A 20,852-nucleotide genomic window follows, 5' to 3' on the forward strand; every position below is an offset into this window, starting at 1 on the left:
TTAAATAAGATAATAAATTCATTATAACTTATTAGAGAGACATAAAGTACTGCTCCTTCCAAATACTTAAAACAATAAGAAAATGCCAAATACTACATGTATATTTCAAGTGAGGTTATTTGGGTTTAATGCCTAGAATTTAATAATTAAGAAACAGGATGATCCTGGGAATATATTACTCTGCTGGAAGTCAACAGTTTCTCAGTTCTCTTCTTCACCCTGCCACTTCTTGATACCTTTATATATTAATCTGAAAAAAAAATGGATTTAATTATGTCAAGGTCCCTCGTGGAGGATAATGTTAAGAAAAAAATCATTATAAAGAGCAAGTTAGTTTAATAAGAAGAAAGGTTTGGTTAATGCTATCTAAAATCATCTGCTTATACATAGCTTTCTCAGTCACTAAAAAAATCAAATCAGAAATACAGTAATTATTGGTTCATGCATCATTTGAAACTTCTTTTATTGCACATCTTTTAAGTTGACATTCCAAAAGTCTGAGGTTCCAAACATCACTTAAATAAAGCCCCAAGGAATTCTGGAATGTCCTTGGCATGTGATATAATAAAATATTTTGAGCTGCATATTTATCTGAATTTTATTAATTGTGTATAGTTTCATGGCTGTGTGGCTAGTCTGTAAACTGCTTAGAGGAGAGTCATATTAAAGTAACACTGGCAGCTTCCACTAAAATAATATCGGGACAACATGTGGGAATCTGTAGTAGTTATTAGGGCATGAAATGGGGTGCAAGGAGAAATTATAAGTTAGCGAAAAAAATGCCTAAGTAAATGTCTTTGCAGATTGTAACCTTCCTTCGGCTTTGCAAACCATCCTTATCATGGAGTCAGACAAAACTGTGCAGTCACTGTCCAGGGAGGACACCATGATGCTGTTCTCATCATCCCCTCAACATCCCAGCTTCTCCAGCAGATCGGACTTGATCAGCAGACCCCCATCTTGTGTAGACAGAACTGCTGTTCTAAAATTAGCTTTGTGGGTCACAACCAGATGGAATGGAACCTTGACAAACTTTAGGCTTAATTCCTTGTCAAACATTTGATGTAAAGAAAACCATAATAAAAGATAAACTTACTTAAATCCAAGAGGTCATAATTCCTCTACTACAGGTGCCCTTAACCATTTTTTTTCTCTGGAAGATACTTTTCTTTCCCAAAAACCTCCAAGGTAATAGGATTTAGAGCTTAAATGAATTTAGAAATTCATCTGGTCCAATCCTTTCATTGTACAAATGGGGAAACTAAGGCCCAGAGATGGAAGTGACATGCCCTAAGTCCATCAAGACTCAAGCTGATGCCAGACCCCCTTCCCTTTCCACACTGTCTCTCGAGGGCAATAGCTGGTTCTGAAATTAAAATATCTAAAGGGCAGTAAAGGATGGGATCCTGTCAGCAAAATTCTTGGGCTGGAGCAGGGATGCTAGCTTTGTGTACCCCTTTCTGCAGGGAATTTTAGCAAACTGTGGCATAAAAGGAAGCGAAGAGCCAGCTTTGAGGAACTCCCATGAAAACCTGTAAAACTCTCCTGATTGAGACTTAGATGAACTCGTGGATAATGAAGTGAACAGAATTGGAGGAATGTTGTACACAGTAACAGCAATATTGTTTAATGTAGAACTGTGAATGATTTAGCTATTCTCAGCAAAACAGTGATCTGAGATAGTCCCAAAGAACTAATGATGAAGCATATTCTCTGCCTTCAGAAAAAGAGCTGATATTATTGGAATGCAGACTGAAGCATGTTATTTTCACTTTCTTTTTTTTTTTATTCACATCTTCTTGTACAAATGACTAATATGGAAATGTTTTACATAATTGCACATATATAACCCATATCTAATTGCTTACTGTCTCAGGGAAAGCGGAAGGGAGGGAAGGGATAGAATTTGGAACTCAAAACTTTAAATAAAAATGTTTTTAAAAAATCTCCTGATTGATTCCAAGTATCAGTTGAGCAGCACCCCTGTTCTACTGTAATCAGGATTTCAAATATTTTAGACGTGGGACTCTTCCATTGCAACAAATGTACTGGACTGTAATTCAAAACAAAGCAAAACAAAAAAATCTACTATATCAGTGCCTACTCTAATTTGTATCTTATAAAATGATTAATTTGAAAGCCATGCAAGTGGATAGAACTGTTTACTTAGGAACTGGGTAACTGAGGCCAAGATAATCCCATGAGTCAGAACACATTTCCCCTAACCAAAAAATAACCACTGTAAGCGTTTCGTATCTACTGAGCCCTGGAGGCATTTAGCTTCCTGTCTCCTCCACCCAACGTTTTGTAGTATCACTTGCATGTGTTCAGTGTGTCTTCTAACTTAGGTTTTCCACTGCTGAAGTAGTGCATAGTGACTTGAAATGTATCCAGACGCTGTAGAGATGTACATTTAGCCTGGAGGCTATGCCAACTGTCTTTGTGTATTTGCAGGGTTGTCATGTGGGAGGTGGATTAGCTTTGTTCTGCTTGGCCCGAGGGCACAGAACCAGGAATAGTGGGTGGAAGATGCAGGAAACAGATTTGGGCCTGATATAAAAAAATCTCCCCAACATTTATAGCTGCCCCAGAGCAGAACAGATTGCCCTCGGAAGCAGTGGATTCTCTATCTCTCAGTGTTTTTAAGCAGATGCAAGATGACCACTTGTTGGGGGTGTTAAAGAAGAAAAACTGAAGTTCCTTAAAACCCTGAGATTCTATGATTTTTGTGGTTTACCAGTGTTTTTATCCATGTACTTTAAAAAAGTAAACTAAAAAATTAAATATATACATATATTTAAAATTGATAAAAATGTTTCTGCTTTTGAAAAGTTGTTTTATTAATTTTTTCTATTGGTTTTGGGGGGTTTTTGCAGTGATAAAGCCAGAGGTTATACCAAAATATGGTGTCCAAGGTCCTCAGATCCTTGGCATCCAAAGAGTCTACATTCAGACAAGAGAAGAAAAACGTATTAATTTCACAATAGGTGGTAGGGCCTATCTACTTCCCAAAACATCTGTGGTCATCAAGTGCCCCGTAAGAAGGTTCCAGAAATCTCTCATCCGGTGGGAAAAAGATGGACAGCGTTTGCAGAACTCCAAAAGACTTGGCATAACCAAGTCAGGTTCAATGAAGATTCATAGCCTTGAAGCCAGTGATATTGGACTATACCAGTGTATTGCAGGGCCTGTGCGTGAAACATTTGTTCTCAAGCTAATTGGCACTGACAACCGACTCATAGAGCCCCCAGCTTTCCGAGATCACTCCCTTGAACGTGGCAGGATAGACCATAATGAAGCCAATAGTTTAGGAGCCACATGGCATAAAATGAGACAAATATGGAGTCAACAAAATGAACTCTACCTGGATGATGGTCAAGTTAGCGACCAGCCACTTTTGAGAGCTCTTGTACACCATGGCAGTAATCCAGCAGAAACTCCCAACTCCTTGGAATTCAAGGATAAATGCTTAGAAGCAGCAGTCCAACAAGGTTCCTACAGTATGGAGACCGTACAGTTTGAAGAACTAATAAAGAATATGAGTCAGCTCGTTGAAACTGGAGAAGTGAATGATGACATCGCATCCCAAGTGATCTATGAGGTGGTTGCTGAGTTAGCAAAGGTACAGCCTACAAGGGAGAAATGGAGAGGAGCCCAAGTGGAATCTTCCACCACAAGATTGAACATGAAAACTCAAAATGTGTCTAGAGGTTTCAAGTCAAAAAACCCAAACAGGCCAACCATCAAGCAGAAGGGACTTGCTCTTATGAAACAAAGCAAATTACCCCCAATTTCATTGAACAAAACAATAAATTCGAGGATTGGAAGCACAGTTTTTATTACTCAAAGTACTGAGGTCATCAACTTGTTTTGTGACCTTGTTACAACTAATGATGCTAAATATGCATGGACCAAAGATGGAGCAGTGCTACAGCCCTCAGAAAAGTAAGTAAAATGTAGATCTTAATTTAAAGAACATGCTACTAATGACTCTTCAGATAGTTTCGACATATTTTCAGATACCTTCTTCTGAGTTTAGGTTGCCAGTAGGAGAAAAGATGGTACTATCAGTTCTGTTTTTAATATATGTCAGCATCAAACAGTTCTTTATGTTGTCAGATCCAACCATGGAAAATGTTCTATGGGCAAGGTAGTGGGGGAGATGCAAAGGTAAAACATAGTTCCTATTCTCAAGGATCAAGATAAAATATGTCCCCAGATAAATATATAGCACAAATTCCAGGGTGATGTGTGCACACAAGAAGTACAAGGACCATGTGGAAGAAATCACTTCCGGGTAGGAGAAAGACTTTATATAAGCAATTGCCTTTGAGCTTGGCCTTGAAGAATGGGTGGAATGTTATTAAGCAGATGTGGTTGAAGTAGGTACTTCTGGCATACATAAATACTCTTATGGTCTGTGACTTTGTCCATCAATGTTAGATAGCAATGCTTTGATGATTTAGTAGACCAGTTGTAGGGAGTTGCCTGAGGTATCCATAGACTTGCCCAAATTACAGAGCTAGTAAATGTCAGAGACAAAATTTGAACCCAGATCTTTCTGACTCCAAGCCCAACACTCTATCTGCTCTGCCATTCTGTCTTTATTATTCAGAGCAGAGAGTACAGTGTTAATCAGGTGCCCACATGGGGGTGGCAGTGTATAAAAATGGAGGTTCGACAGGTTGAATCCCTCCACTTTTAGAGCCTAGATTCTGAAACCCTTATAAAATAGTCACTATCTCAACTTTTGTGCCTTTGTTCCAATGATAAATTATGATTCATTAGATGATATTAGCCCCACTAAGGCTCTCTTACGAGCTACGATCAGAATTAGATCTAAACTTGGAGAAGTGTCCCAATTTTCAAAAATGAGAAGATAACAGTCTGCAATTGGTTCTGTGATTCTGTCTGTAGGTTTTAAATAGACATATACATTTTCAAACATGGAAAAAAATAATTAGACCCAAACATATAGCAGAGCTATCCCTACTCTAGCAGCATTTTCAAAGGCCCTCACCAGACCAAGGAATTTGCCTCTTGATAGCTAGGGTGAGGTTAATGGAAGTTGGCAATCAAGAGTGCCAGGCACTCTTCTCATCTTAGGGGAACTATATCCCTTTGGTGGAGAGACTTCTGGGAAATTCTTGAAAAGGAGGCCACAAGACAAACATTATAGCTACAACTCCTAGCCCTGTAGAAACTGTATGTGTGTTCTAACTCAGTACTATTCACCCAGAAACACCTATTCTTAAAGTAAATTGTAGTAAATACTAATGTATTTGTGTCTTATATCTCAATAGATTCCAAACTCCTTGAGAGCAGGAGTCATGTCTTCTCTGTACTTTATACTCCACCAAGCACCTAGCAAGGTGTATTTATTAGACATTTAATGCCTATTGATTGATTAATTGCATATGAATGACAAATTTAACATGTAACATCTAACAAAATTAACAAAATAATTGCCCATTTGGGTCACTGACTTTTTAAAAAACTACTAAGTGATTTTTTCCCCTTTATCTTTGAATCAGTGATAAGCATGAAAGTTTTATTAACATTTCAAAGTCCTACTTAAATGTATGGTATTATTATTAAAATAAAATCCCATGAGCTTTTACCTCAAAAAGCAAGTTTCACTAATCACAGCTTAGGAAAAACTTTTCCAGGCTTTACATCTCAAATTTAAATTTATCCTGGGGTAAAAAGCCAATTGTTAGAGATTTCTATACACTTGCAAATTCTCAGCAGGCCATAACCCAAACAAGCTTTTTGGAAAGTTTACACATTAAAACAATAACCAACAATAGCCAAATTATTTTTAGCAATAACTAAATCATGAGAAGCTACTTGACATAACTGACACAAAAAGTTCACCAATTCAAAACTTGAAACGAAGCCATTACCAATTAGGTGACTGTTAAATGCATTTCAAAATTACTTTACCCAGAGAATCAACATCTCCTCCTTAACAGTTAAAACTACAACTTTAAAAAGAGCGTGCTTACCCAAGTTCAGAGGCTGGCTTCTTTACCTTGAGCAGGATGTCCTGAACCGGGGTGATGCTTCCAGGCAAAGGTTGCCCCAGGGCCCAAGGCCTTTGCCAGTGGGGTCCATGCTATAGCTGCTGCCCCTCCCCCCTCTTTCCCCAGGTGGAGGAGGGAGAAATCAAAAGTGAGGGGGAAAGGGTGAAACTCTCTTCTCCTATGAGAGAGGTTAACAGATACCCTCTTGACTCAAGGAAAGGGAGTGACCCAGGGTTGTAAGGAGGCATTTCAAAACTCCTAAATGGTCAGTCACAAAACCTCCAGAATTTGCAAAATGTTTTTAGCTGTTTTAACTTTTCCCTGTAACCTCCTTGAAGGAGAATTCGGGGGTGTAGAGGGAAGGGAGAAAGTAAGCCTCAGGGACCAAAAAGCAACTGCAATTCTCCCAATTCTCTAGCTCCGAGAGAATTGACAGGATTGGGCATATGCTTCCAGATAGGGCATCCATCCTTCTCCTCTATGCTGCGGAAGGTGTACCCAGGTCCATGGCCTTGAACCGACCCAGTAGACTAAGAGCCTGAGAGTGTCAGGCTGAGTGCAAGACGGTCTCGTACCTGTCTGCCAAAAAGCACCTTCGTAGGTGCTTGGAGAGTGACTCCAAATGCAGGGCAAAAAAGAAGTGGGGGGAGGCTTACATGCCTTCCAGTCTTGGCTGGAAAAGAACTTGGGGTGAGGCAGTTTCCTGGTATGGGCCACCAAAATGAAGAGGTTTAAGGGTTTAAGTGGTCAGGACTCTGACATAACAACATATGGGTCCTGCCCAAAAGAATTCGACCCACGCCTTCTTTCAGCCAAAGATATGGTTTATTAGAACATCCATAATATTGGACAGACTTTTAAGGAATCTGTACGTTACCGAGCTAATATTGGCAAGATTATAAGAATCTGAGCCGATATTTTATATTCTTTAATGTCTCTAGCTCTTGCTATTTGTGAATAAAAGACTATAGATTACATGCTCAGCATAAATTATGCTCAAAATGTTTCACATGGAGAGAAAACAGGAATTAGGAATTAAAAGACAGGAATATTAGTGCCTTGCCATCCCCTCCAGCTATCATCTTATATCTCTCCTTCTTTTCACAGCCAGACTTCTAAAAAAGTTGTCTAGACTGCATCTTCTTACCTTCCACTCCTCAGTCCCTTGAAGTCTGGCTTGTATTCCTACCACTTAGATGAAATTTTCTCTCTAATGTCACCAATGTTTTGTTTATTGCTACATCCAGGGGCCTTTTCTGATTCTTCTTTGTATCATTTGATACTCTAGACACCTGAATTTTCATGATACTGCACAGTCATGGGTTTTCTGCCTTCCTGGCTAATCTTTCTTAGTCTCCTTTGCTCAAGTCATTATCCATGTCTCACCCTCTCTCTGTGCATACCCCAAGACTCTATTCTAGTCGATATCTGCCTCTGTCTCTCCCTTTCTGTTTCTGTGAATCTATCTGTTTCAGTCCCTTTCTATCTCTGTCTCTCTTCTATCTTCTCCTTTTCTTCTCTCTCTCTCTCTCTCTCTCTCTCTCTCTCTCTCTCTCTCTCTCTCTCTCTCTCTCTCTCTCTCTCCTCTCTCTCTCTCATTAGCTTTGGAGCTGCATTTTAAATGATTATCTTCACTCAGATATCCCATGGGTATTTGAAGCTCAAGCATATCTAAAATTAAACTCATTATCTTTCACCATAAACACACCTCACCTCTTCAATTTCACTATTTCTTTTCAGGGCTCTACCATCCTTCTTCAACTGAGTTTTATAAGCTTGAAGATATTTTCAACTCTTTACTCACTCACCTTCTGCAGCCCCATACCTGGTCAGTTGCAAAATCTTCTTATTTCAACCTCCATAATATCTCTTATATCTCTCCCCATCTTTTCAGTTACACCACAGTCACCCTTGTTCAGCCCTTATCACCTCTGCTGACTGTTGTGCCAGTCTCCTAAAACCCAGTTCGTTCCTTGCTCCTTCCTCTGCACGGCTGCCAAATTGATTTTCCTAATGCACAAGTCTGAGTGCATTGTCGGACTCCTGACACAGAAACTTCATTATCTCCCTGTTGCCTCTAGGATACTCAGCCTGACATTGAAAGCATTTCACAGTCTGATTCCAGCCTATCTTTTCAAGCTAATTACATATCATTCCCTCTTCCAAGCCAAAATGGCTTATGTGCTCTTCTCCATTCTGTTCCCCACCCCTAACCTTAGCATAGGCAGTCCTTTGTGCACATGTAGCAGATGTGTGGGCTTTTATACCCTACCCTCCCCCACCACACTTTAGAGCCTCACTTCTCACACGCAAACACCTGCTCACCCTCTGGTCTCGTTCACTCGCTCCAACCGGCCAGCATCACACTGAGAGGTGTGTTTCATGTAGTGCTCAGGTGCAGACAGCTCAGCACCAGGCTATTCCATGTGAAATGGCAATATGTTAAGGAATGGTACTTTACGCCTGGAACCCTCCTCCTCCTCACCTCAGCCTCTTAGAATCCTCAGCTCCCTTAAAGTCTCAGCTCATGCAAGAGGTCTTTCCTGATTCTACACCCACTCCCTTCCTGAAATCACTTTGTATTCATTTCATATATGCCTTATATTTAGTTTTCTGTATATATTGAATCCCCACAGTAAAATTTAAGCTCCTTGAGGCGAGGGAGTGTCTCTTTTTTTTTTTGCCTTCATATTTCCAATACCTAGCTTGGTGCCTAGAATATAGTAGATGATTAATACATACTTGTGGAATTGAATTTAATTGAACAGAGAATGTAGAAAAATGTTTTTTCCCATCTTTTGATTTCCTCATGCTAGACATGTAGATTTAAAAAATACTATGCTTCGAATGAAGGGTTGGAATTGTAGAGATAGAAAGGACCTTCTGCGTCCAACTTCTCATTTCATTAATGGAGAAACTGAGGCCCTGAGAGACTTATCATCTGGCTAACAGGCACTCAATAAATACGTGCTAATTGGATTTGATATGCTGGCCTTAGGAAATCACCAGGATTGAATTAAAGTTAACTTCCCAGGCCTGAGTCTCAGGGAATTATGATTTGGCCTTGAATTTTGAAAAAGAATTTCTGAAATTATAACAGCTTATTTGGATGTGACTCTACATACTTTAATGATTAGCACCCTTGCCAAAAAATAAGGTCTTTCTGTGTGGTTATCAAAGTGTTTTAAAATGACATCCTTACAAGAACTTAGAATGATTTTGAAGTCTCTGTTACTACTGCCAGTTATTGGTATCATATAGAACATACTTAATTTGCCATTAACTGGTTTAAACTGGTAGTTTTTCTTTATTATAATCCAAGTTCTTTAGATCTGCTCTTTCTGAATTACTTAAATCTTTCAGTGCAAAGAAATTAAAAATTATTGAATTTTGGAACTGAGAGGTGTTAGTCATTATCTTATCCAAACTTTTCATTTACATGAGAGGGCACTAAGGCAAAGATATATTAAGTGACCTGCCAAAGGTCACACAGCTAGTTAGTTGATAGGAAAGCCAGAATTATATCTCCTGTCTCTGATTTCCCAAGTTCAGGGGTATAACAACTGACATTTTTCCTCTGTAATCCAGCAAGCTAGATAGTGAGCTAGAAAAGGGTTATAATAATGCCTCACTTATCTGGGATTGATTTATCTTACAAATGCTACTATTTAGAATAAAATCAAAAATCAATAATTGAATAATTAAAAAAGGCCAAATACATAACACAAAATTCACACACTAAAGTTCAGACACTTCACTCCATGGGAGAGCTCCTCACTCAGAGTATATTTATTGTTATTTTACAAAAAATCTGGATTATCAGGTACCCTGTTCTACAGTAAAAACAAGAATTCACATTTCTATTGAATTTTATAGTTCATATAGCAATACCTATCGAAAATAGCACTAATTAACTATTTTTTTTTCATTTCATTTGTCATACGTATTGATCATAAGCTCCTTTGAGTGTCAGGACTCTTGTAACCAAACATCCAATATATATGCCCCAAATTTTCATTGAATAAAATTAATGCACATGCTTGATTTCTGTTCAATTGAATGCCACAAGCATTAAAACTCCTACTATGTTCAAGGCACTGGAACTTTAAAAAACAAAAACCATTTTGCCCTCAAGCAGGGTCTCTGCCTTCAAGTAGGCCCTCTGTCTGCATTTTCTTGGAAGATAAAATGTGTACACAAATAAGTAAATGCAAAATATACAAAGTAATTTCAAGAGCAAGAGAGTGCTAACAGCCAGTCAGGAAAAGCCTTGTGTAGCAGGTGTTACTTGAGCTTTAGGAGAAAGAGTAAGGAAGGAGTGCATTCCAGACATAGAGTGCCCCTAGTATGAAGACACAAAACAGCAACACATATTCATAGACAGAAAATGGCCAGTGAATCTGTTTGACTGGAACAGAGAATGCAGAAAGGGGAATGATATGAACTAGGATTTTGAAAAATATGGTGGAAATCATATCCTAGAGAACTTTAAATGCCAGACTGAGGAGTTATCCGAGAGGCAATGGGGAGCCACAGAAAATTTTTGAGTAGTCAAATGATGTGGTCAGATCTGTGTCTTAAGATTATCAATCTGGCAGCTACATGACGGATGGATTGGAGAAGGGAGAGATTAAAAGCAGACTGCTCAATATAGGAAGCTTTTGTAATAGTGCAGGAGAGAGGTGCTAAGTATCTGGACTAGAGTAGAGATTTAGGTGTTTTCCAGTCTTGTCTGGCCAGTGAGATAGTTTCAGTATTGAGCAAATTCTTCTACCAAAAACCAGGACTCTTCTTTCTTCTTCTTTTGCTCACTGTGCTCTGATAACAACCTTAACCTTTTATTTGGAAAGAATGGGCTTGCCTTAACATAAATGATGAAACAAGAAATCTCATTGTGCCCAGGCAGAAATTATATGACCACTGGAAAAAATATTGAAATGACTTTCTGCTACAAACTCAGATTTGCTAAGATGGCAACTAATGTGATTCTGCATCTCTATAGAATTGGACTAACTGTAAAGCCTGATTTTAAAAGATTGAACAGTTATCATTTGTACTTCAGAGAGATTCCTGACATTATTCCATTTTTGTAGTACTAGGATTGAGGGGGAAGCAGCAACCAGTTATGCAGAAAATTCTGCCTACTGTCCAAGATCATGGGACTGTATTTGATGTATTGTAATAACCGGTCTAATGTTTAGATAGATAAGATTAACCTGCAGTACCTGAGTAGGCAGGAGTTGATAGGTTTTAAAATGGTGGCAGTAGGAGGCAGCAGAAGCTTTGTTTAGAGATGGCCATCAGCCAGTTCCCCTCAACTGTGGCCAAAGTTGCATGTCGGATATGTAGACGAGAGGGAGAGATAGGAGAGAGAGAAACCACATGAAGATATAGAGATACCTAGAATCTAGCCAAAGTGGGGGAGGAAGCTCAGGACCAAACCACTGAGGCACTTGACAACAAGGGTCTGAGGTCAAGGTAGGAGTGCTGAGGAGGAGTAAGTGGGAGAGCAAGAATGCAGAATAGGTCAAAGCTCAATCTACCAATTTGCAATTCAACCTGCAGTGTGTGAGTACAAAGGAAAGCATGCCTGTAGCATGTCAGAGACAAATTAAAGACTGAAGGGGATGGTCTAGGACTCCAGTTAAAAAACAAACAAAAACCAAAAAATTTACTTTAGAAAAAAAAAGCCTAGATACCCCAAAATAAAAGGTCCAGGATAAGATGAGAGTCAATATAATAATATGATGGACATAGTGCTGGACTTGGAGTCAAAAGATTGGAATTCATATCCCTTTTCAGACATTTATTTGCTGTGTGGCACTAGGTAAGTAGCTTATCAGAGCCTCATTTGTCTATAAAATGGGGGTATTAATACTCATACTTTTGTGGTAAAAATTTGCCTGAGGGGCCATTGATTAAGTGCTGCTATCAGTCATCAAATCAATGATTCAGAGATAGTTATTTGCAGAGTTTTATTATGCTTGGAGCACAGGCTCCTCTTGTATATGTAACAATAAAAAGTTGGAGAGCCAGAGCATCAGCTTCAGCAACTTTATGTAGAATGAGAATATACATGCAATATAGAAAAATGGAATTTTACAGAAATTAGAAGGGAAAGATAAGAGTGTACATGTCCAGAAACAAGTAACAGAAGGGGGAAGATAGGGTCACCTGCTCAGCTGGTCAAAGCAGGAGCTGTAAGCTGCTTTCTCAGCTTTGATTCTGTAGGTTTTGTGACCTTCAAGCATCCAGGAACAATGTCTGGAAGTTCAAAACAGAGACTGGCCACAACCTTTTCTTCTCATAGTAATGGCAAGAATGAGTCAGACTTTGTTTCACATCACAGTTATTCTCTTCTCTCAGTAGCAGCAAGAAGCCTGAGCCCAATTCTTTTGCCACATTTTAGGTGACATATAAATGAGAGCTATTAGCTTAGATATTAGAAAGGGAAAACATTAAAATAAGCAAAAGATAAAAAAAAAACAGTAAGCATTTACTGAGGGACGAAATACTATTCAAGGTGCTTGAATTCAATACCCAAAGCTCATTTGTTTAACCTTTAATTGTTATATCACATGGTATAACTTCATTAAAATAATTTTTATGCATTTAATTTTAAAACACAGAAAAACAACTAAACATATATTTGTAACTTAATGACATTAAAAAAAGTATTTCAGTATATAAATTGTAAGTTTGATATTCCCTCAGTTTTCCTTTCCTCTTTTTATATATTCACTGCTGTAGTTGTGTATAGATTTTTCTTTTTCTTAGTATGTATATAATCTTTCAGTTCTTTTTTCATTTTATGCTCTTGTTGTTTAGTTGTTTCAGTCACGTCTGACTCTTCGTGACCCTACTTGGGGTTTTCTTGGCAAAAATACTGGAGTCGTCTGCCATTTTCTTCTCCAGCTCATTTTATAGATGAGGAAACTGAAGTAAATAGGTTAAGCAACTTGCCCAGGGTCACACTACTAGTAAGTGTCTGAGATAGCATTTGAACTCAGGAAGATGAGTCTTCCTGACTCCAGGTCTGGCACTCTACCACTGTGCCACTGGCCACTGTGCCACATAGCTACCCATTTTACACTACTTAGTTGCAAATATATTACATTTTTGAAAATTTCCCCACATTCTCTGTATTTATCATTTTAATAGCAGTATGATATTCTATTATATAAATAATTTACAGACTTAGATCTGGAAAAGACCCTCAAGACTCTTTGGTATAACTCCCTCCTTTGACAGGCGAGTAACTGAGGCACAGAGAAATTAAGTGGCACTCATCCAAAGTTACATAGGTAGTAAAGTAGTAGAAGCAGAATTCAAATTCATGTCCTCTGACTCATTCAATATTCTTTCCATTAGATCATGTTTTCTTATCAACAGTTGAATATTTCCATTTCTTTGCAATCACAAATAATACTGCTCTACATGGCTTTTAATAAATAGCTTTGATTTTTCTAACACTGTATATTCTTGATAAGGGGATTGTTGGGATAGAAAGTTTGTTTATGTGTTATTCTTGTTGCATATTTTCTGAATTGCCCTCCAAAAAGGTCCTACTTCAGTCTACCTTTTTTCAAATTGACAATTGGTATTGTTGCCAGTTTTTGCATGTAAATTTTGTTATTTCATTTTTATAAAGAAATTCATTGAAACTTTTATAGACTTAGTTGTTCTAACTTACTCCTTAAGCTCTGGGTTCACTTGTACCCTCTTTCTGTCAGTTTTCGGTACCATACATTCTCTTTAATCTTGCCAAGACTTGGGTGCTCAGCAATGTGCCATTCACTTGCCCAGAAGAAATCAGCATCTCTTAACATTTCTCCATCCAAACAAGTGTTATCTAAGAGGATAATTATCCATGTTATATACATACATACATACATACATGTGTAAGATTATATAATTTTTAGATTATCCCAGAGTCATTCACTGACTGGATTTGATGGGCAGCATTGTACCAATCTCCGCTATGTCCAAGTACCCACTTTGTCCCTCCTCCCTAAATCGAGACTCATCTACATCTTTGAAGGGCTTCAATCCCTGGACACATCCTTACCTTGATCCTTCTTTTCTTACACTTCCACTATCATTCTCATTCTAGCCCCTCTTTGCTCTAATTGCTGCTGGTCTCTCTTCCCTTTGCATACTTTTGTTCTCCACTGACTAAGTTATTTTGGCCACAATGACAACTTGTCATCCCCTCACTTCTTCACCATACCCTGAGGCTGATTTCTCCCAATCATGACTTCTAAAGCATATGTGTCAAAAAGAATATCTCAACACTATAAAATTTGCCCACAGTATTATATAGAGCCATATTGTAAAATGGCTTCCTGGGTAGAGCTTTCTGACCTTTCAACCTTGAGTACCCTCAGAGTGTAAGAGGTACTTTTATTCATATTACATTCAGTTTGTAAGTTAATCCAGTACATATTGTCCTCTTTTACTCCTATTCTTCTTCAAAGTTCCTCATTGATTATATTTCAGCCTACTCAAATCCTCCATACACCTCTCCATTGCCTTCTGTGAGATTCTTCTGAGACTATTTATCCTATGTCTCACTGCCAGACAGAAACACTGTTAGAATATTGATATTAGAAAGATAAAAGCTTTAAATGTCAAGCTAGAATTTATATTTTATCCTGGAGGGTGGGATCTTAGGGAATCAGTGGAGCAAATTAAGTATGGAGGTCATATAGTCAGATCTATGCTTTAGTTAAACCACCTTGACAACTCAGTGGATGAGAAAATAGAAGGGGAAAAGATTAGAGGCAGAGAAAACAGTCTCTCTCTCTACTCTAATCCATCCAATATTTAGATTCCAAGATAATTAGTTGGAGGCTATTATAATGTCCCAGGCAAAAGGTGATAAGGGCCTGGACCAGAGATGTGGCTGTGTGAATGGAAAGAAGGGAACATATATGAGAAGCTAGACATCATTAAGGGAGCTCTGCAACTTCCCAAAGGCAATCCTGTCCTCTCTCCCCATCTCCTTATCAACTTTGGGCCCAACTTGTCATTATATGCTATCTTTCTCAAGTATAAAAACTGATGGACATGTTCCACAAGTTGGCCATCCAATTGCGTGTTGTAATCTGGCAATGGACATTCTTCATCTCTTTGCTGTTTCCTGTGTGGTTAGGCCAAACTCCTTTGAGTGATTATGAATCCCTTCCAGGAAACTCTAAAATGTTCTAGGGCTCAATGCAGTCCATGCAAAATTGTCCATAAATAGGAGCATCTGAAGGACTTCACCATCCATAGGGAATCCTTCTTCAACTTGGACGATGTCCTAAATCTATTCCATTATTGTGGCAAATGTCTTTGGCAAGCATGCAATAGAGAATGCAATGTTGTGTCATGGAAAGAATGTGGGATCTGGAATCAGGAGAGATTATGTTCTAATCCTGCCTGTGACATAGATTAGTTATATGACAGTGGGCAAGTTGTTTAACATCTCTGAGTCTCAGTTTTCTCATTTGCAATATGGGAATGATGCCTATAGTACTTCATAAAGTTGTTGTGAGGATCAAATGTATACATGTGTGCATGTTTGTGTGTGTGCGTGTGTGTATATATGTATGTATACACACACACACACGTACACACATATGTGTATAGCATTTTGAGAACTTTTAAGCATGACACAAATGTCAATTATTATTAATGGCTGAACAATGTGTGGCATATTAGTGATGTGGGTATTTTTTTATACCATAAGGAATGATGAATATGAGAAATTCATAGAAACATGGGAAGATACATGAAACTGATACAGACCAAACAAATTAGAACCAGGAGGAAAATATGCACAACTATAGTGATATAAATCAGAGGTGTCTAACTACATACCACAACACCGCCAAGTGTTTCAGAACAAATGTTTAACACAATATATAAAAATACAATAAAACATAGGTAGTGTGAATTTGTGGTTTTCTAAGTCAGTATGCAGCCTGGCAGGGATCTGTTTCTATTTGACTTTGACACCACTGATATAAATGATATAACAATGACTGATGTTGACTCTAGAGAAGGGCTATTGGAAAATACTTCTTTCCAGTCTATAGAGAAGGAATGGATTATAGGTGTGTTGTTTATTAGTTATTCTTGTTACTTGTGGTCACTATATCACACAGTTTTTGTAACCACTTTTAGCTTGTTTAATTTTGTTTTATAAGAAAAGGTATGGGAGTGATATTGGAAAGTGAGTGTGGTCTGAAAAGACAACATACATTTAGAAAATATATTTTATCTTTTATTTCAAATTTTACCAAAGAAGAAAATAAACTCTCAGGAAAAAAAAGGCAAAGGACAGAACTTTGGAGAATATCTGTATCTAAAGGGTGGGAGAAGAAGAAGAACCACTGTAGTTTTCACAGATGGATCTGTCAGAGAAAAATAAGAATCTAGAGAATGGTGTTATGGAAATAGGGAAGGAGAGAATTTTCAAAAAGCAAGGGCTAACTGAATATCAAATGGCACAGTGGAGAAAGATAATAGAGAAAAGGTTAGTAGATTTGACAGCCAGAAATTCACTGGTGACCTTAGAAAAAGCAATCCCAGTAAGTTGGTGAAAGTAAAAGTCAGATTGCACAAGGCTGAGATATAAGTAAAGACGTTGAGTTTAAGCTAATACTTTTAGCATTTTGGCAATGAAAAGAAGATGAGATTTGGGGCATTTTCTAGAGAGGATTAAATCTGGGGCAAGGTCAAAAGTCCCAGAGACTCACTAGGGGTAGTCCATGACAAACAGGCATGGTGGAAAAGTGCCAGGAGAGTTACAAGCAGAACAGTGGCATAAATGTTTTGGCCAGGGCTCTGAAGGCCAGGAGACTGGAATGCTAGGAGGATGCCAAATGAAGGTAATCTAAGGGTGAACCAAGAATCACAGAAAGAAAGGCAAGCTGGCATCCCAAAACGGGTGGGTAGATTGTGGGAACAGAAACCCAGGAGACAGGCAAAGTAATTCAAGTACTGATAGTTAATCAGCTACTCCACTTTTTGTATAGCTACCCTCCATCTAATTTTCATTTGATTTTTAAAGGCAAAAAGCGATAGGATGTAAACCTGACTGACAGTAAAGTGGTACAGAGAGAAGTGTTGTTGTTAGGGCTGTTGTTTAGGATAGCAAAGACTTAAACATCTTTGTAGGCAAAGGGAAAAGAAGCTAGTGGGAAGGAAGAAACTGAGTATGTAAGAGAAAGGGAATTAATGAAACAAGAGCCTAATGAAGTATGGGAAGGTGGGGTCTAGGGTACGGAGATGAAGGATGATCTCATCATCCTTCCAATCACCCCCAGAGTTAACAACTTCAGAATGACCCTCAACTCTACTGTCTCCTTCATTCCCCATGTCTGATCACAGTTGCCAAGTCTTGTAAATTCTACTACATCTCTTCACCCATAAAATCACTACTGAAGGTCAGGCCCTTATCATTTCTCTCCTGGACTAAGGCAGCAACCTTCTAATTAATCTTGCTTCTAGCACTCCCTCCTCCAATTCATCCTCTGTATCACTACCAAATCAATAGTCTTAAAACATAATTTATTATGTCCTTACTCAGAAATCTTTTGTGGCTTCCTAGAAATGCCTCAGCCTGGCATTTAAGGCCCTCCAGAATATGGTTCTTCTACATTTCCAGCATTGTTGTCCAATAGTATCCTTCATGCCCTCTGTGCTGTCATCAAATTAACTTACTAGCTATTCTCTTAACTTGACAATTCCATCTCTTTCCCCAGATAAGTTGTGTCCTCCATGCCTGGAATGCTGGGCCACCTCTTCCAATTCCTGACATTTTTCATCACTTGCTAAAGTGTCACCTCCTAGGGAAGCATTTCTGCCGCACTGCCCCCTTGCAATTGTTGGTTCCATCTCCCTCCTAAAATAACTTTTTGTTTATCTGTCTATGAAAATGTTAGTATCCTCCCATTAGATTATAAGCTCTTTGAGGGCAGGGAGATTGAACTGTGTTTTTGGTCTTTTTGTTTGTTTGCTTTGTGTCACCAGCATCTAACATTGAGTTGGCCCTTAATAAATGTTTGTTGATTTGAATTAAGCTGTTTAGGCAAGAGGTGATGAGGGCCTAAACTAGGGTGAATGAGTGAATGAATGAACAAATTTTTTTTTTTTTAAAAAGAAGACTGAGAAGTTACCATGTGCCAAGCACTGTGCTAAATGCTAAGGATAAAGATAGAAAAGCAATGAGATCACTTCAAGCTCAGTGAATTCACATTCTAAGTGGGAGAGATAACTAATATAAGATGGCTAAGCTTCAAGGCAGATGAAGGGGCCCAGTCTTCCTAAAGGTACAGCTGTAGAGTAGAGGTGGCCACCCAGAGTTCTTTAAAGTTAATTGGTAAGTAAGATGTCAGTGCCTGAGAATCTAGAGGGCATAACTGCAGGGCAGATGGTAAGTCCCCACTCCAATCTTCTTTCTTCTGAGAAAGATCCTGGATTCCCTGCATTGGCAGAAAAATGAGGGGGGACAAGGAAAGCAACTTCAGATACTTCCCATTAGGCCAACAGAATGGAAATGGTTACTGACCCAGTAAGAAGCAGTGTGGTGTATGGAGAATGATGATGGAGGGGAAAAGCAGCTAAAAGAAAGTTTAGAGACAGAGGAAGAAAATTTGGAACTCAGATTTTTAAATGTTAAAAATTATTTTTGTATGGAATTGGAGAAAAATAAAATATTATTTTAAAACAGAAAGTTTGGTGAGAGATACCCCCTACCGAAAGTCATCTCAGGGATATTTAAGGATGAAACTGGAAAGCAGACAGCAAACTGATAAAAAGTGAAAAAGATGTACAAAAATTTTTACGACAAATTCTATTCACCATAAAGTGAAACCACTCATTTGGATTCTAAGAACACAATCCAAATGAACTTGTAGAGCAAGTGTAAATGGTCTTGAGATCAATAGACAATGATAAGAAAAGCAAGTCAACTAAACCAAATATAACACAGAGGAGGTACATTCTGGAAGGCAACAATCTTGGTGATACTGAGGGATGATTTTTCAAGGTATCTAAAGAGGAAGATACTAGAAGCTTTAAAAAAATGAAGACCTTCTTAGTTCTAAAAAAGGCAATGTAGAGAATATCAGTTACAAATCCATATGCCTACTTTTCCATCATGTAATTGTTTGAGAATAATTTGCATGCATTTTTAGAGCATCCTTCATGAAAACATAAGAAGGGAATATGTAGGCTTTTGAAAGGATATTCCATAGAAGACTGTATATTACATATCATAATTCATTAAAGAAATAGAGGATATAAGATACCACTGTGCTTATTGCTTATTAACTACAAAAATGCATTTGGTTCATTGGAGCAAAATGATGCCTTAAAATTTTCCCTCCAACATCTCTCTCGTGCATATGCTAAAATAATACAAAATTCCATGAAAAATATAACAACAGAACTGTTTGCTTCTCTTTTTACAGATTGTCCTTCTCTTTTGTATGTTTGCATTCCCAATAACTTATTCTCTCTTTAGTTTCTTTGGTGAAATTTGCCACTGTGGGTTCAGTTTTTTTTTAGTCTGCAATTATTTCTGCTATGCGATCCATAAATTCTGCTTTTGTAATTCTCATTTCTCTTTTAAATCATTCAGAAATACCCATGATTTTTTGGGAATACCCAGGGTCCTCTACCTCATCAAGTGTTGATTCATTTTAATTTGTCTTGAAATGTTTATTTGCAGAAATCTGGACTTTTTAAACTGATGTGCAGACCATATTCCCTTTTGTTTTTTAATATCTTCCCTATTTGGATTATCTGCTTATGTTCAAAGCCTATAATTTAATCTCCTCCTGATCTCTTTGGTAATTTCAATCATTTTTTTTCTTCTTTGATGACAGTTTTTGTGGGCACTAGATCTCAAGGCTATCTCAGTTTTATTTCATGCTTGGCAATTCACATCTCACTAGCCTCAGTCTCTGCCCCAAGTGATTTGAAGGTGGAGAGAACTGGTCCCAGCTGGGCTCTTTCCCTCAAACTTAACATGGTGCCATGCAGGCACACGTGAGTGCTGCCCCTTGCCCTTTATTCCTCAGTTCTCTGTTGCAGCACAGAGCTGCTATCGCAGCCCAAGAAAACGTGTGCTTTTTCATTTTTCACAGTTAAAATGAGTTCATTTGCAAACCCATGGGTCAGCTTGTGCAGCCCTGCTATAGGAACCCAATGGGCAGTAGGAAATGGGATGCTGAATGGATATGTTAAGCATTAAGGATTAGCCTTCTCTGCTGTTAATTCATCAGAGTTAGGGTTCTTGGTGTCCTAGACTATAGAGAAAACTAAAGTTATTTTAGCCCTTGTATATATTTCTATATGGGACAAGTTTCAGAGCTTTAGGGGATAAGAAAAAGTGTCTGGTCCTCCATCTTATTGAAGATGGAAGATCATCATCCCAATAGAGCTAACCTTCTTTGAACACCTTTTGATCATAAATATCAACTGAAACATTTAAAAGGGAAACATGATAGCCAACGATGTTTGCTACTCTTATTAAAAAATTCTACAGAGTCCTACTCAGGGAAAAATTCCCTAAAGATAGTGAGATTCTTAAGATGTTTCATGTATGATGTTGAGCTAATTGAATTAAGGAACATTGGGACTGCATAGCCCCCCTAAGTGAGATCCATAATTACTCAAATGAGTTTGGCCTAACTATCCACATAGAATAAATCAAGTTGATAAAAAAATGTTTGTCATTGAGACTGATATATAATTGCTCCAGAAAACCCAGATATGGTGAAAAGTACACATATATTTTGTTCAGACATCGCATGTTGACAATGTGTTGAG

At 38.1% G+C, this 20,852-nt stretch overlaps 1 protein-coding gene across 2 annotated transcripts in view; it reads left to right on the top strand.

The window, feature by feature from the left end:
- Window positions 1–20,852, top strand: part of ADAMTSL3 (ADAMTS like 3) — a 567,152-nt gene that overhangs the window by 478,855 nt on the left and 67,445 nt on the right. For both annotated transcript variants that reach the window (XM_020966068.2, XM_020966078.2), the window contains exon 21: window positions 2,877–3,945. In XM_020966068.2, coding sequence (XP_020821727.1) covers window positions 2,877–3,945 — 1,069 coding nt within the window. The remainder of the gene's footprint in view (window positions 1–2,876; window positions 3,946–20,852) is intronic.

The sequence above is a fragment of the Phascolarctos cinereus genome, unplaced genomic scaffold (genome assembly GCF_003287225.1).
Source record: "Phascolarctos cinereus isolate Bilbo 61053 unplaced genomic scaffold, phaCin_HiC Scaffold_3;HRSCAF=262, whole genome shotgun sequence".
NCBI lineage: Eukaryota > Metazoa > Chordata > Mammalia > Diprotodontia > Phascolarctidae > Phascolarctos > Phascolarctos cinereus.